General features: G+C 34.4%; 2 protein-coding genes and 1 pseudogene across 4 annotated transcripts; all 3 read right to left on the reverse strand.

The window, feature by feature from the left end:
- Nucleotides 1-1773: 1773 nt before the first annotated feature.
- LOC120193537 (protein LOL1-like) lies at nt 1774-4616 on the reverse strand. 3 transcript variants are annotated; one of them, XM_039196022.1, is made up of 6 exons: nt 4398-4616; nt 4133-4273; nt 3716-3829; nt 3485-3598; nt 2434-2543; nt 1774-2055 (listed from the first exon to the last, which is right to left on the reverse strand). In XM_039196022.1, the coding sequence occupies exons 2-6, from the start codon at nt 4194-4196 to the stop codon at nt 2017-2019; spliced, it is 441 nt and encodes a 146-aa protein (XP_039051953.1). In that variant the 5' UTR covers nt 4197-4273; nt 4398-4616; the 3' UTR covers nt 1774-2016. The 3 variants fall into 3 exon arrangements, with proteins under 3 accessions (XP_039051953.1, XP_039051952.1, XP_039051954.1); XM_039196021.1 differs by having other exon boundaries at nt 4133-4616; XM_039196023.1 differs by lacking the exon at nt 1774-2055 and having other exon boundaries at nt 2439-2668; nt 3480-3598; nt 4133-4616.
- Nucleotides 4617-7279: 2663 nt separating this feature from the next.
- LOC120193651 lies at nt 7280-11525 on the reverse strand (annotated as a pseudogene).
- Nucleotides 11526-16346: 4821 nt separating this feature from the next.
- Nucleotides 16347-17521, reverse strand: LOC120193596. Its single transcript, XM_039196061.1, has 4 exons — nt 17106-17521; nt 16905-17058; nt 16558-16704; nt 16347-16490 (listed from the first exon to the last, which is right to left on the reverse strand). Exons 1-4 carry the CDS (start codon nt 17519-17521, stop codon nt 16347-16349), a joined length of 861 nt encoding a protein of 286 aa, XP_039051992.1.
- Nucleotides 17522-17961: the final 440 nt, after the last annotated feature.

Consider the following 17961-nt stretch of genomic DNA (forward strand, 5'->3'; position numbering starts at 1 on the left):
TGCTCACTCTATACTAAAATTTGTGTCATTAATATATTTGTGTCCACCCTAAAAAATATTTTTAGATTCGTCACTAACCGTGCTTTAACAGTTAACTCTTCGGTGCGGTTGGAAAGTAAACGGGGGGGGGGGACAGATCGATCTCGTGAAAGTTCTTCAAAACATATTGAAAATTCTTTGCGTGTCTTCTCACCTGCTTTTATTGTTCAGACTGGCATGGACATGTTTTATTCAGATCATTTTGGCAAAACATGTCAAAGAACGAAAACTCCAAATAGAACGAGGTTAGTGCTATCCTTGAAATTTTTCAAAGGCTCATCAGTATTAATTATTTAGCTGAGCATGATTGCAGAAAACAATACAATTCCATTGGAACCGACTTTATTATGTAGCTAAGCACATTTGATAAGGTCAAAGGAACAGTTAAATTCATGCATACATTGGCTCCTGCTGTAAAAATCCAGGACCATGTACTTAGGAGATAGGATTCACGAAGAAGGCTGAAATATCACATAAATGTTAATATCTAAATGGAATCAGCAGTACAGCTGAGACTCTTAAATGATCAGGTGCGAATATCAATTAATTTGGATAGGAACCTTTAAGTTCATGATGCTATTCATTAGGTACCAGAAACAAAAGGGACAGATAATGAGAACTCAAAAATGGAAGCAGAATTTATTGCAGAACAAAAGCAAAGCAATGGCTTGATTCATTATTGATTGGCTCAACTTGTAGAAAGACTCAAACATGAAGCCTTTTAGTAGGAGTCCACACTGCAGCGTTTCACTTTCTGGTAATTCGATTATCAGTTTAAAAGTAGGATTGGAAAAGAACCTGTGTCTTCAAGAATGCTAATGTAGATTTACAACCTGTCTTCCCTTAATGAAAGGTGGAAGTGCTGTTGGGCTATACCTGAGCCATATGGACCATCCACCAATAAATATAGAGCCTTTACTGTCCTTGATCTAAAACCTCACCCAAGTGAAGATAGGTCTATGTAGACCTCATCACTGGCATCGGTCTGATGAGGCATAATTTGCCGAGACAAAGTCGTGGTCAGTAGACCCAAAGCTTGGGTTCTGAAATGTGTCTCAACTTTATTAGTTAGAGAATATATCTCGTGGATGTTATAGTTTGATCTATGAGACCTGAAAGGGATATCATCAGGGTGTTTCTGAGAACCTAAACATTTTGGCATGTAAAACTGCAAAACATTGAGCTGGAAAATATTTTCCAGATGTATGATGTCTATTAAAAAGTAAACATTGTTTGCTAAAGTATTTATTATGATGTCTGAAGATATAATTGAACAGGTGTTTCATGTTCGGGTCCAGCTGCTTGTATTCGGCGCTTACCGACAGTTTAATATCAACTACGCGAGTCTTAGACTTCTAGTAGTGAAATTATTTCATATATTAATGTGCAACTCATTCGGTTTAACCATATTTAACCAGAAATACACTCTTTAGCGTTCAAGATTCTTTCTGAAGTTTGTAGTATGAACTCTGAAAGAAGTTCTAATTGACCTCATCTCACATCATCTACCATGTAATGAACTAGATTCTCTATGAAATATGCTCCTCAATATTTTCTATAAAAATCTATAAGGTCCCCTATGTTGTGTGAATGACTATGAAACAGTTGTCTGAACGTATACCTTTAGCAATTAAAATCGCAGAAAAAGAAAAGAGAATCATAGATGGACTTTATGCTCTGTATTTATTGCCACTCATATTCATATCAAAGTAAAAGCAAATGCAGTTTATCTTATCGGAAGATAACCAATAGCTCAAACTGTTACAGGTCTTCTCCGATGGAATTACTTATATAATGCATCCAACCAGCTACCCAAAACTGCTTATTTCATAAGTCAAGCAAGATAAAATAACTCAATACAAAGCTAGGAGGGAGTTTCCTCCATTTGCCGATGCGAAGCAAACGCGGAGAAAGATATTTGTAATAAGCAAAACCAAAGTTTTAGCTTCCAACAATCAACTTGGGCGTAATGTAACCTTAGCTGTTGAGCTTCTGCTCGGCAGCGCTTGCCGAGCCCTGCAACAATCAATGGCAGAAAACAACAGTGAACATATTGCAAAACGGAAGAAATATTTTACAGGAAGAAATAGTTATGAAAAAAGGAAAAACTTTTCTTCAGATAGTTACACTTGCAAAAAAAAAAAAAAAAAAACTCATGTCTTGTAAATTATATATTGCTGCAATGATTTTTAGAATGCAGTAGAGACTTGGGATTAGAGCATAAAATCTTGCAAGCAAATTTCTTATCGCATATTGTCCATAAATTGAACAGTGTAATCATATTGTATGATTAGATAATACGGTTTTCTTTTACGAAATTTCGTACTTCAAGGGTGCTAAGAAGACGGCGAATCGAGTATATAAACAGTTAGTGAGAACAAATTGTGTACTAACCCCAACTGATGTCACAAAATTGCAAACTGCACATTTTACAGATCTTGCTCCATACTGGTACATTAGTAACATTCTGCAGTTCCCACAATTCACATGAGCTACCTGATTTGCTGTCAGAAAAGTGAAGGAAAATCTGAAGCTTTCACCAAAACTAAAATAGTTGCTTAATTAACAAGGCTTTGTATCTCAATAATGTTTTAGGGGAAACAACATTATTGAAGTACTGAAACATCATAATTTATAAACAAAATATTAGGTTGATATATATTATATTTAATGCATGGTATTACATATTAATATAGGATATTACTTTACATATTATAGTATTTTTATACTTGTATATATACTCATTATATTGATGAATGCAATATAATAAAACATTCCCTTCCTACTACTTTTACATGGTATCAGATGTACCAACTCCTAACTTAATTTTAGAGTTTTAAAATTAGGGTTTTTGTGGGCTGTTTGCGTGTCAAAAGAAAAGAGGTTTATTGTTGCTCTTCACTGACAGCTTTTGGAGGCTCTTCCGTCGACACCGCCACATAAGGGATTCTCGTCTTTCGTTGATTGACTGAACTAAGAAATCCCTAATAATCAAATTAAGTTTCACATTACTTCTAATTTGATCTTTCATGAATGAACGAAAGATATTGAAATTGATTGTCGTTTCACTCGCAAAAAGATCCAACAAGATTTGGCCACTACCATCCATGTGAAAACTAGAAAATAATTAGGAGATATTTTCACAAAAATTCTGAATGGAATCTAAATTGATTATCTATGAATTGATTGTCTATGTAACAAGCTAGGCATGATTAAATTTTTTTAATAGGGGCATGATTAATATATATGCTCCAACTTGAAGGGTAGTATTACATATTTATAGGCTAAATATTGGAGTTTATGTATATTATATTTAATGTATGATATTACTTAGTTAATGTAGGACACTACATATATTATAGGACCTTTATACTTGAATACATATCCATAATGTTGATGAATAAAATACAAGAAAACATTCTCTTCCTATTATATCTACACATACCTTCCAAGGCCAGATTGACAGTATGACAACACGAACATTGAACGCTCGTTGCTCCACGGATGTACATTAGTAACGTATGGCAGCCTCCGCACACCAACTGGGCCATTTCTGTGCCTGTATTTTCAGAATTCCGATTTATATTTTATACACAGGTCTTCCGAAAGGAAGATTCAGTCGATGTTATGTTTCAGGATTTCATAGAAAGTTATGAAGAAGTAGCAGATGAGGTACCTGGAGGTGGTACTGCTGTTACTGCATTGCAAACAGCACAGCACACAGAGGTTGCCCCAATTGGATAGAGCAACAAATTTTGACAACCCGAACACACAAGCTGGCTTTGAGCACCTGGTTACATAGATTTGGCCTCTACATCAGTGGACAATGGAGAGTAAAACGAAGGTAACAATGGTAATATATGTTTAGAATTTTATTACTCTATGACAACATTACCTTTTACTACAGAGGTCATTCAATAGGTTCTTATCTCGAAAAGTAATATTTATTGCTTGGACCCTTTTTTCTCTTTGCATCATATATGTAGTTACAATGAGACTAACTCTATTTCAGCCAAACCAAAGTTTCTTGAGGAGAATTCACATTGATTCAAGATAAATCTGTTGCAGAACAGAAGAGAAGAGAATAAGATACCATTGGCTGCAGGAGGGGTGTAAGGCGCCGGAGGTGTCGGATACGGCACATGGGGAACTGGCATTGTAAAATCAGACAGCTAAACTCTCCTTTCAATAGTTCACTGCCTTGGAACCAGAGAGCACCAAGATTTCTCCCATACTTACCATGACAGACAAGAAATATAACATAATAAGCACTTAGAAACAGCAGACATATTGTAATCATGATCAACTCAGAAAGTGCCTAAAAATGAAAACATAATCGATTATAATTAAAATCATACCAGTTTTAACTGTGAGAGACAAGAGAGAGTTGCATAACCAGCAAAATACTGAAAAAGAAAAAAACCCAATTCCCAATTTGGAAACTTTGCTTACATAGCCATACAAGATGGTAGTTTTTAATTGGTTATGAAAAGAGAACAGAAAATAAAAAAAACAAAAGCTTCAGGACAGTTGATAAACAAAGAAATTCAGTTAAATCATTATGAAGTGGCGCAAACATATACCTTTTAGCAGATGAAGTGGAGGGAGAGGGGTGGAGGGGTGGTTAAATATAGAATAAAGTAGTTGTTGTAATCATTCTCCTTTTTTTACTGTGTTCCTTATCAGTTCATCATAGGGAGAGTTATATTAACTAAAAGCTTTCATTTTTATCCTTATTAAAAGAGACTTCTTTTGGCTGAAATTTAAGAAGAGAGTGTAAAAAGTAGATTTTTATTGTTCTGCAGTTTCAAGTGGTGAATATGCAATGTGAAAGATCGATTTTTACGCATTTGTAACCACAATAAAAAGATTGATTTGTTTGGTCATTGGTGAGTTAGCTTCAAATTTTCTTTTTGGTGGCACATCAAGAAACCCTGGACCCCAGGCCCCTCTCCTTCTCTCTCTGTCAATAAAGCTTTTCTTTTACAGTAAAAAAAGAAAGAAAGAAAGAAAAATTGCATGGACGCGAGTGTGTTGGAATAAGTCCAAACTCACCCTTCTCACGGGAGAAATGGAGGGCTAAATAAACCACTTAGCCACATCTCATAGCAAACACAAATCAGGGGACCATCTGTCAAAATTGTCACTGTGGGGGCAAATTCATAACTTTTAATTCATACAACACAAAAGTCGGCATCCAACAAGTTTAGTGTTCGAATCTTAATATCGGAATCCTATTCTCAACTTAAAAAAATCACAAAATCCGAACCCTCCTCTATACTCAAGTTACCCCAAAAGAAAATATTATGACTTTTGGCTGTTACGTTTTTATTCCCCTGCATTATTATGCCATGATTTTGGATGAGTGAATACGAGAGAATCCTGTAACATAGCAAAACACATAAATGAAGAAAGAAAAATGAGTCAAATATCATTTATTCTATTTTCTAACAGAGCATTTCAGCTTCTATTTTCAATTATACTTGTCTGCAACTAAAGAATCAATTATGCACGAACAGAAGAAGAGTGGATAAATTTATAAACAAATGTAAAAGAAATTGTTAAAAAAAAACTGAGGAACGAAAAGGATTAATCGTGTGAAGAAGTGGTTCATTCAAAGTATGTGCAGGAGTTGTTACAAGAACTCTTATGATACATTCCCATTCAGGTCCATACAAAGAAACATGGAGACCTCCACGTGGCCTAAAAAACTCAAATTTAAGTAGTTGTGTCTGTAAAATATATATATTATCAATAGTTAAATTACTAAATTAACTCGTACTAATAAAAAAATTCACAAGAAAATGTGTTATTTACTAAATCATTAATTACTCCCTATAAATAGATATAAATTACTGTTTAAAAACGAAAACGAGTCATTAAATGGTCTGATTGAATAAGATTTCGTGAAACTCCATTGCTTCCGGTACCAGCCAATGGGCAATGAGTCATTAAATGGTCTGATCGAATCCTTGACCTGCTGCTTTTCTGGTTGCCCTACAAATTCATCAGACTTGGTTTATTAAAAGTTTTATTTTATTTTTACTTAAAAAAACTCCTTTGAGCTTCATCAAGGCGTCACTTATACGTCAAACAAGAGATTTGATCTTATCTTGGAAAATCAGGCAGCCATTTTTGTTTATTTTTTATTTGCTAAGAAAACATGACAAAAAGGTCTATATCCACAACCCTCGATAAGTCCTTTCACTCTGTTAAATCAATTAATCTGTTTAATCAAATTGAAATCCAAGCCATCTAATCTTATCTGTTGAGATTAAGGATAATCCCAAATCTTGGCATTCATCCATGTATGAATGAAAACAGGCCACAAGTCCTTCCTAATAGCCTGGATAAATATGCTAAATATGATCAAACAATCTTTTTTTTCCCAGCCTTATCCTTTTCGTCCTAACAGTTAATAATAGTACTGTATTAAAACAAACAAAAGCTAAATAACTCTTTTTTTTCTTTTCCTTTTTGGGTTGCAGGAGAGCTAAAAATGTCTTTAAACTATGCATTTAGTCGCTAATATTTTTTAAAATACATAAAGTTGTACTATGATCACCGACCATTAAAAAACTACAATAATGCTTAAATGATAATTTTTTTAATTTTTTTAATGATGACACTATCTTATGATAACACATCAGTATCGTTAATTTTTTAACAATAATTGACCAAAACCAAACGAAAACGTAACATTAGGTATGATTTAAAAAAGTAATTAAATTATCAAAACAAAACTACAATAATATTTGGGGGACTAAATATGTAGTTTACCCAATGTCAAAAACCCTTTTGTCTCAATTTATAGCCCCATAACATCAGATGTTGACATTTCAATCCATGGCTAGCCTGCCATTCCAAAACTTCAGCTATTCCAATTTCCAACCACATTTCTGGGATTTTTGCATGAAAAGGAAGAGAGGTGTGGCATTTTATGGATGGTATCAAACATTTGCCCAAGAGAATCAGAGGAAAGTCCAATTTCAGACACAGACAAATCGTCTGGACTAACATAAAGAGAGGCCATTATTTAACAAGGTTTTCAAGAAATGCATTTCAGTTACTTCCTGTGGCAAAACATGGGAGCTAATGCACTAAAAGATATAACCATAATTCAACTTCCAAAAATTATAAAGAAAAATGAATTGCCAGACTTGCATAAAATCTGTACAAGGAAATGTATATGCTCATAATCATTCCATAAAAATGTCATTTTAGCATAAGGGATAATGACTGTATCTACAAGAAATGATTATACAATCAAATACACGGCCTAGGAAGTTGCCGAGCCTCATCTTGTACAAACAATACTGTTATTGTTCAGAAATGCAGGTTCCACCTGGTAAAACTCTGGTTTTATGTACAAATAGGTATCCATTTTTAAGATCCAAAATGAACTTATATGATGGCGAAACTATGGTTAGTCATCGTCATTTTCTGAATCAGGGTTTCCATACCGATAGAGAAATAGAAACCTACTGTTCTAAGTGTGAGGCCTGGGGAACCTGTGAGAACTATTGGGACGCAGGTCTACCTTGATAAAAGGCCACTTCATGGCTTTGCGCAGCCTCACACTCTTCCCATCCATCTCCTATTGCACAAAAGTGGGTATTTCGACTGTTGAAACGTTTCTTGATCCACTGGAAACATTGTAGTTTCCCTACATCCCATGAGCTGTAAACTGGAGAATAAATGTTTTGTAAGTAATACAAATATGATGAGTTTATCAAAGAAATCACATTGAGGACCAACATGTGGTCGCTACGGTGTGCATGCAATCCAGTGACCTGAAAAATATGAGAACCATTTGAACTCTTGAAACTACAAGTCATGGAGAGTGTCCTTATAGAGAGAATGAAAAGCAAGTATTCTAGAAGAACTTGATAACCGAAGTATAGTTTATGGGAAATAATTTTAGGCAATTCATATCTTCTTGTTAAAAGCTTTCTTCACCTGAAAAATTGCCACATTAACATTACATATTAAACTCATCGAGTCTTGGCTAACGAGAGATACCTTTACTGTGAGGTCAATTTAGGATATAATTTTTTTTTGAGAAAGATGTGCGTTTAACCAGGCAATTATGCTACTCTTGATTGCTTAAATGTTCATATACAACACAAAATATAGGGACCCTTTCTGGTTATGCACATAACATGAGCATGCTTGCTAATGTTTCCAGAAAAGTCCTTTCATATCTGTGCCAAGGACCTGAAATCAAATATCGTACTTGCCATGGACAGATTAAAAAAGATGATGGGAGGATAGATTATAAGAGAAAACATGCATAACAAGCAGACTACAATAAATATGCCAATTAAAGTATTGGCTGGTGCTAATAATTTCAGTATATATATATTTTTTTTGATAAGATTTGAAGGCCTCATTAAACCTCCTTCTTAAAATCAACCTATACCGGCCTTTGCTAAAGCATCAACATCCATATTCGCTGTCCTTGCAACCCATCTAACAACCCCCCCGAAAGTTCTAAGACTATAAACAATATCTCTAACAATAAAACCATATACAATTTCAGTATATACTACAAAAAGGTGCAGTTTACTTCAAGTGAACCGAAGATTACTCACCATTTTCATACGATATCAAATTGTCAAGTCGAAAGAGTAAACATTTAACAAGGCTAGGAATCAACGACCCAGAAGTCACCAAAACATTTATGTGCTGGGACCCCGTGGCATTAGAACTCACAACTCCACCAGCAACGGTACTACCAAAGGTAGGATCTTCATTCCCAGCTAAACACTGCTCCAAGAGTGCCCGTGCTATATTTAGAAAATAAAGCAAAGCAAGTCATTAAGAAAAACTATGAGAACCTTAGCTCAAGTTACAAGAAAATTCTTGATTCTTGTGTTAGAGTTATTTCCATCTCGAAGGACTCCCTCATCAGTGATCCCTCTCTTGGAGATCTTTGTTTTGTTCCAAAAAGCCAGATAACAGAACAGATTTCTTGGTCCCCTCCCCCTTTGGGATTTCTGAAGCTGAATGTGGATGCTGCTGTCAAAGGTGATTGGAAGGCAAAATGGTTTAGGCGGGATCCTAAGAGATGAGTTCTTTTCAAGAAGCTGCTGGTCCGGGTCCTCCTTTAATGGAATTAAAGGCCATTAAACAGGGTGTAATTTTCTTTGAATCTTCTTGCCGGTGTTCTAAGAAATGGTTGATTATTGAGAGTGATAGTAAGCTATCTGTGGAGTGGATTAAGAATTTGGATAAATGCCCAAGTTTGTATGTTTCTATCTCTAAAGAAACTGCTGATAAGATAAGAAACTTGGAGGGCATCATTCGTTGGGTAGGTAGGCCAGCAAATTTTGAGGCAGACATTTTAGCAAAGTCTGGAATTGGCTAAGATAGGGAGTATGTGGTTGGGTTGTTTTTTCTTTGTGTGTTCGGGTTATTTATTGTATTGGGGGGGGGGTTAAGCTTGGTTGTAATCACATGCATTGCACTAATCTTTTAGTAATAAAATTTGAGGCACTTTTTTACTCCTTCCGCTGATTATGGAACATCTTTGGTTTCTTGTAATCATGAAGAGGGTTTTTAACGAGGCCTCCACTTCTTATCAAAAAAAAAAGTTAAACCTTCAGCCTCAAATTATCAGTGAAGGATATCTCTAAGCTATGCAAGACTCTTAAGAGGCAACTACATTAGTGAGTTTTTTTAACCCCATTTTAGAATACCACAAAAACACATTGGATATAGTGCATAACTAAAAACTTAAGGCATGCATCAATTTATATGTTCACACACCCTAATCTACATTGCAGCTATAACCCTTAGTCCCTTAGTCAAAATGCTCAAGAAGATAAGCTTTGACATTGAGCAAACATCACAAAAAAAGACTTCATAATGGTCAATGATATTGTACAGTGACCAAATATAATTACAAAACAGATTCGGTTAATTAAATACTAGAACTGTCAATGACTTTAGTTCAGCACTAAATGGGCTGGAAAAAAAAAAATGGATGCCTCAGTAGCCATGACATAGTCAGAGAACATACCTGATGAAAGCCACCCATCTGTATACTCGTCAGTCATTTTGTACAATGCATCCCAGAGATCCATCATCTCTTGGTCCAAAATATTGTGTAAACCCTGAAATGATAGGACTTTCTAAAAAAAATCACAATTATGTTTCTATATCTAAGAAGCATTTGCGTTTATAATATATACATAGCCTTTGAGGGGACATGGAAAATAAACACAAGCAAAGGTGACCATTGGAAAACGAAGCTATCTATGAGGAAATACAAGGATGAAAGTTTAAACTGACAAATAAAGATTAAGTTGTCTCTGTCTTGAGAGGAAGTGCTTTGCAATGCCAAATAAATCCCCACAATATAAGAACAATTTTTGCTTTTACATAAATATTAAATCCAGATAGAATCCAGCAGTTAGTGAGTAGGTACCTCTAGGAGATATCTATTTACCATTCATAATTCCATCTTTACTAAACCATAAGCTATCAACTGATGTATACTACATGATGCAGATTTACACAATATTAGATTTTCTGTGACAGTTCCCTTCAAAATTTCACCTAGCTCTCCATGGTTGTACTTGTTGCTAAACCATAACTTCATCCGTAAGGGAGGCAACAACCAGAGCATGCAATAAAAAGCCTCATATTTCGAATAAATGGGAATGAGAGAACATGAACATTACACAAATAATTGGAAGCACAGTTTATATTAGGCTTGAAAGGCATCAGTTGGAATACATTTTTATACTTGTTGGCTATGACTCGGTGCCTGTACGCTAGTCTCCTTTTGTTGAGATCATCATGCGGAGGACTGAAACCATCTTGATTAAAATCATAACCGGAGAGATCCTGCCCATCATCATAATTGCTCATGACCTCAAGGAAAGGCTTATTGCAGTTTTCAATCTGTAGCACGTTCAATAGATATAACTGTAAAATTCGAGATTTATAGTTGGAAAAAAGCAACATAAAAGGGAGGAGGGGGGAATGTAGAAATCTCATCCATACTTGCTCATAGAAGAAGAAATCATCAGAAATTTGAAGGATATGTTTCTCCCACATCTTTCCAATTTCAACACCTTTCTGAGCATCTTTTAAACCGGCGAAAGCCTCAGCATATGAACCATTCAACAAAGACTTGAGCAATATAAGGGTTTCATCCATGTCCCATATGTATACCTTTGTTATCTGATTATTCATATCTAGTAACCCAACAAAAAAGTACCAAACTTTATCAGCCCTTACAATAAATATTATCATTTAAACATATTGATTGCATAAACCGATTTGTCTTGATTTTCTGTTCCATTACAGAAAAAAAATTCAAAAAGGTAATCTTAAATTACAGGTCAAGGGTATGACTAATATTTAAAAAAATAATGAAAGGGTAGTGAGGAATTGAAGTTTACCTTTCTGGGTCAATGAGTTCAATGGCAAAGATGGAGCAGAGTGTGTGAGTTGAGAGCTAATATTGACAAAAAAGGTACGCACAGTTATATAAAATTTTATGTGAATATATATATAGAGGATCGAAAGGTGAATAACAATGGGGTTGTTTATGGTCACCTATTGACCCAACAAGACGAGAACCGATAGTGTTAGCAAGAACAAGAGATTTAACTACAAAAGAATGCAACAATTTCCAAATCTTTGGGTCGTTTGATTACACCCAAAAGGCCATAATGGCCTAAAATTGGCCCAAATACAGAAATCACTTATACGCTTCCGACCCACGTTTCTCGGAATTTTTTTTACCAAATAAATCATTAAGAAAATTATTTTTTAAAAATAAAATTTTTCTTTTTTTTTTTGTAGATAATATTATTTTTTACTAGACATGTCATATAAGTATTTTATAAGAACTTTTAACGGAACATGTCTTTCATAAATAAGATATTCTTTAATTTACTAATTAAGGATCATAAATGATTTGTTATTTAAAAAAATAGTGACAATTAGAATAATATATTATATGTAATAAAAATTTGAAAGACAGATATTTCATACTTTTTTCATAAAAATTATTTATGTTCATTTAGTTGATATTTGTAAGAAGTGGGTCGTGAGATAGTTATGATGAGGATTAGGTGCATATGAATATCACGTGGATAGTGAGGGCGTGAATGAATTTAAATTTACAGGTTGCATGGAGATGATGATTATGGGCTTTATACACATAACAATTAGTAGAACAAGGATAAGAATAAAAATTATTACTGAGGATAGGTGCGAGAGGAGCATCCACATCATTCCCGTCCAATTAACATTCCCCATATTAGATCATGGAATTATACATAAATAACTATTGAGACATTTTATATTTAATTTGTTGAAGATAAGTTCTATTAAAAGTGTTTTTTAAAACTGTGATTGATTAGACTAGAAACAAGTGTTGCCCTCAAATTGAAGTATTGGTTGCAACAAAGAAAAGTTTGAATAAAGATTAGTAAATATAAGATAATGAAATGAAAATGAAATATAAATAAGATAAGGATAGAGTAGGTTGCGGAAGATATGATAATGATGATGGTGGCCTTCAATGGAGTTGATGAAGATGGTGTTGAAGTTGAATGGGCGGCAATGGAGACGATGGTAAAGATAATATCTCAAACACGTCGAAGAAGAAACTATGCTAAGAAGCACAACCCCAGTCTTTACAAACTTGCTCGAGGGGATGTAGAAAGTGACTTAAATCCACTAGATATGAATCTAGGAATTTGAAGTATCAAGGTGGATAGAATGACACCACAAGTATAGAAATATACTTGCTTAACCAATATAGTTCTTAAAAGAACTTGGAAGAGAGATTAACTCACAAAGATAATTTGATTTAAGTATGAGATGTTTTACAAAGGATGAAAACCTTCCTAATTATATGAAATGAAGGCCTTGGCAGAATAGTTAAGTGATGTTTTGACCAATGTGCATGATTTAATGAATGTACATGATTTATTAGATAAATGCATAGGTCACTTGGCATCATGATTGTTCGGCTAACTCTTCATAAAGGCATGATGATTCGGCTAGAATGAATGAACACTCCCTTGGCCGAATAGGCATGTACTTGTTCACTTTAGCATCAAACTCTTCCATGTTCAAGGCGTATGTGTTTGGCCGAATAAATAGCTTGGTCTTCCTCATGTCACTTTGTAATTTAGGCCTCCTTTGGTTGAAATCTCTTTACCAACGTGCACTCATGTGATAGTGACTCTTCATGGACAACAACCTTCATGAAAGGACACAATGCTTGGAATGTAACCTTTCATGAATGTAACCTTTCATGAATGAACATGTTCTAGGGTGAATGATTTGAAAGTGAGCTAGCCATAGGTGACTTATAACTTGATGAATCTTTTGGCAACTCTTGGTGAAGAGTCATGTCCAGGAATGACACCTCTTCACGAAAAGACACGAACTGTAGAAAATTTTTGCATAGGATTGAAGCTCTTTGATAAAGGATGAAATTGTTGCAATTCCCCAGCTGAATTGAATATCCTAGTTAGCTCAAAAGTCCAACTCAACCCAGATACGAGCTCAAGGTGCAGCTGGCAACTTTTTCCAAAATTGTTCCTTAGCTTCCTCGGAGTTGTCCTAGTTAAGTTCTCATATCTTTGGACTCCATTTGCTAGCTTGTTTCAGCTCCCCAATATGTGGTCGCATACCTTCACAAAGAACTCGTAATATAAGTTAAGTAAATTGAAATAATATATATATAATATAAATATGTGGACTATATGTTATAATAATAACTTAAGTTTCATATGAAAGAAAGATTATTATTATAACTATAGATATAACGTGTGTGTGTGTATATATATATATATGAATATGTCCATATCATAGTAAATGAGATATAACCACATAGTATGAACATAAATATAAATGTAAAAAGACTCTCTTTTGAACTCTATGAAAGGTTGGAGATGCAAGAATGTATATCACTTGAATCTTATGAAAGGTTGGAGATGCAAGAATGATCATGATGTTGAATCGGTTCATATCAAATGGAGTATCAAAACCTTTAAGTTAAGAGATGGAGCCAAAATATCAATTCAAAAGACAAAGTATAATTAATAATACAAAATAGAGGTAAAATAAAAAATGAATTATAATAGAGGATCTAAATAGATTTATATCCTTTTTAGATTTTTTTAATTAAAAAATTACATCCACAAATCTAAACTATAGCCACATGAAACATATTAGAAAGGTGAAGGAAATTAATCTCATATCATAAAGGGAATAAAGGTGTCATAAAGTTTAAAAGTGATTGTGTTACACATCCTATTAGATGTGTCATTTGAATAGAGACTAATGGCTCCATTGATAAGTGGTACGAGATAGGGACAGTCTGAATTTTAATTTGAAGGGGTAAAGTACATTTTTTTTTCAAAGTGAGAGGACAACTTATAATTATTCTATATATATATATATATTAAATGTAAACAATTTTTCTTTCCGAGATTAAGGGACTACAACCCCTCCCAGCATCCATTTAGTTCCGTTATTTGTACCAGAGCAACGCTTTTACTACCTGATTTCACATCGAACACCCTAATAATAAGGATACATAAAGTGGACAACTGTAATAATTACCCGTGACGAGGAGAGGTGTGGATATTAATCCACAAAAAAAAAAAGAGATATTGAAGTTTAAAAGTATTATACTATATATCATATCAAACATATTTTTTGAAAATAAAATAATAATCGCGTAACATACATCACTATTTAAATTACTATTTGGGTGTAAATAGTTTGACCTTAATGACAATATCAATGCTAATTTTAATGATCATGGTTGGACTTTGGAAGTATTGCACTGAGAAAGAATTAGAGAAAATTTTATTGAATAACATAAACGATATCTAAACTTACTTCGTTGAGTTACAATCGTGGCGGATGTAGCCTTTATTCAGGGTGGGTACGTCCACCCTGAAGTTCGAACTTCTTTTTTATTAGTATTCATTTTACTGAAGATGACTATCCTGAAATTTTAATTGTGTCTATCTATACAAAAAATTATGTTATTAATATATATGTGTCAACCCTGAAAAGTATTACTGGATTCACCACCGATTACAATTATTCCATCAAATATCTTTTAGAAAATATTTGATTATTATACATATATATTTTTACATTCTTCTAAAGGTTAATGTTTAATTTTTTTGAACAGTATAAAAGATAATCTTTAAGATTGTTGGCTGACAATCCGTATTCTTCGAGGAGTAATGGGTATTAGATACGTTTAAACCATTAAATTCCTTTAATATAAAATATTCCCTATCCCCGAGATTTAATTTCTCGTTGCAAACCCACATTATTTTTCACTCCAGACTCCTGTAAGCTTGATGTGGCAAACAAGGGACATGAGTTTTACCAAAAGTTAATTTTGGTGAGGAAAAAACCAAGGAATGCTTTTCTTAAAAACCTTATATGATTATATCCCTAAACTAAACTCTTTTAATGAATCAGAAAGTAAATACTCTTCTAAAAAAATAGATTCTTCAACCTCCCCCTATATTGTTTATATTGTTTATGCTTCCGACCCATGTTTCTGATTTTTTTACCAAAATAATATCATTATGAAAATTAAGTTTTTAAATAAAATTTCTTTTATTATTTTGTATTTGATATTATTTTAGTTTTTTTAGATAGAAGCCGCTAATTTTTTTTAAAAAAAAATATTTCAAATTATAATGAAGGTTTACACACAACGATAAACTAAACATATATATATAAGATTATTTTCTTAAACACAAGAAAATTAGTCACTTGACTAAGATCACACAAAAGATCATACAAGGAAAATATTAAAAAATTAATCAAATAAACTTGAACAAGAGATAAATACGAATAGATCTGACTGCATCGGCAAACGAACCATAAAAGAGAAAAATATATTATAAAGACAAAAAAATGTCAAAAAGGCATAATTATTAAGAATAAAAAAATATATATTTTTGGATAATTCAATTTCCATTACCTAAGAAGCAAAAAAACTGCTACAATATACAAAGACAATAAACTCATTAGCAAATCTAGAAAGCACACTACGCTAATCCAGCTAACAAGACAGAACAATAAGACAGGACCTACTCAGGCATGCCCTATTTTTCACACAGGGAAATATTACGGGTCTGCTCTGTTGAAGGATTTGCCTACCAGCCGGATTCAGATGGTCTTTTTAATATCTTCCATCACTTCTTTCTTTGATCTAGCTCTACTCCCAAACAATCTGCCATTTCTTTCCTTCCATATGCTATAAACGTGGTCAGTCCAAGCAAGTTTAAGTATTCTCACGATGAGAGATTTACCCTTGAGTAGTAGAACCCCAGTTCACCATCCCAGCTGCTATCTCCACGAGAGATGCAACACAGTTCAAGAATGGAACCCCAGTTCCTTAGCAAATCAGTATTCAAAGAAGTGGTGATCTCTTGCCTCTGCCTCATTGCCACACAGTAAGCATCTATCAGATTCAATGGCTAAGCCCATTCGCAAGAGCCTAACCCGAGTAGGCAATCTGTTCAGTATGGCCATCCATTCAATAATGTTGTGCTTGGGGATACGTCCAGAGAACCAGACCAAATGGTGCCAAGTAACCTTGGGGCAGAGGTGCAGAGTTCTTCCCATATACCTCGTACTGAGATCACGAATCTGACCCAGAAAGAGGTGGGCAACATCAGGCTTGATTTTCAGCAAACTTGAAGCTCCAGCTTGTATTCATAGGGCTTCCATCTGCTAAAAATCAACATTACTAATAACATAGGAGTGCATCCAAGCCACCCAAAGGGAGCCTTCATTAGCCAAAAGCTTCCTGATAAGCTGAACTATGCAAGATTTGTTCCACCCCCTACATCGTTTATCCTCAATCCACCTTCAAATTTCAGCAGGCAAACAATCTTCCAACTAACTCTAGTACCTTTAGCAGGGGCATCAGTCCCTTTCCAAAAGAATCGGGAACACAGTTGCTCAACTTTTCTAGTAATAGCTTGAGGCAGTATGAGCTGCCTGTACCAGTAATTCGAAATATGAGCATGACAGAATGAACAAGCTACAGCCTTCCTGCAAAGCTAAGGTGCTTATTGGCCCATAAACTTAGCTTTGTCCTAAGTTTGTCTATGAGACTTTGGCAGTCTTTCACAGTCACCTTCCTGGTAACCAATGGGACTCCCAAATATATGACTGGGAGGCTACCTAATTTGAAACCAATAATTTCCTTGATGGTGTTGACTTGCTCACCAGAAATACTAGCAACATACATCTCACACTTACTGACATTCAGCTTCAACCCTGACATGGAGTAGAACTGATCTAGCACAGCCTGTACTCCCATAACAGAGTCAATGGAACTCTTGCAGAAAATGAGGAGGTCATCCGCGAAACAAAGGGGTGAGACCAATCCTCTTGCATTTAGGGTGATAGCTAAAGACTTCTTTTGCAGCCACATTAAATGATTAGACAGAACATTCATTGCTAAAATAATGTAGGGTGATAGGGGGTCACTGTCCGCTAGATATGAGTACTATAAATGAGTGTGCAAATATGTGCAAGTATACACAATCGAATAAGTAATACAGTGATAAGTGAGTATCGTCTCCACAGGGATTGGAGGAAGTTGAATAAGTTCTATCAAAGCGCTTTACTTTGTCAACTAAGTAAAGTTAGTGATAGTATGTAAAAATGATAATGTTGTGGCAAAATTAGATGGATGTTGTGGAAATGGAATGTCGGTATGGTAGCAAATGGATATGTCATGGAAAGGATGGAAATGTCGTAGCAAATTAAATTGTGTTGAGTGCAAACAAATGAAAATGTCAAGGCAAAATGAAATAATATACGATTTGATTAATAGGACTTTGTCTTTCTCACACGACAAGCTGCTATGGGAATGAGTGATAGGAGTCACTAGGA

Source organism: Hibiscus syriacus, unplaced genomic scaffold (assembly GCF_006381635.1).
Source record: "Hibiscus syriacus cultivar Baekdansim isolate YM2019G1 unplaced genomic scaffold, ASM638163v2 tig00116996_pilon, whole genome shotgun sequence".
Lineage (NCBI taxonomy): Eukaryota > Viridiplantae > Streptophyta > Magnoliopsida > Malvales > Malvaceae > Hibiscus > Hibiscus syriacus.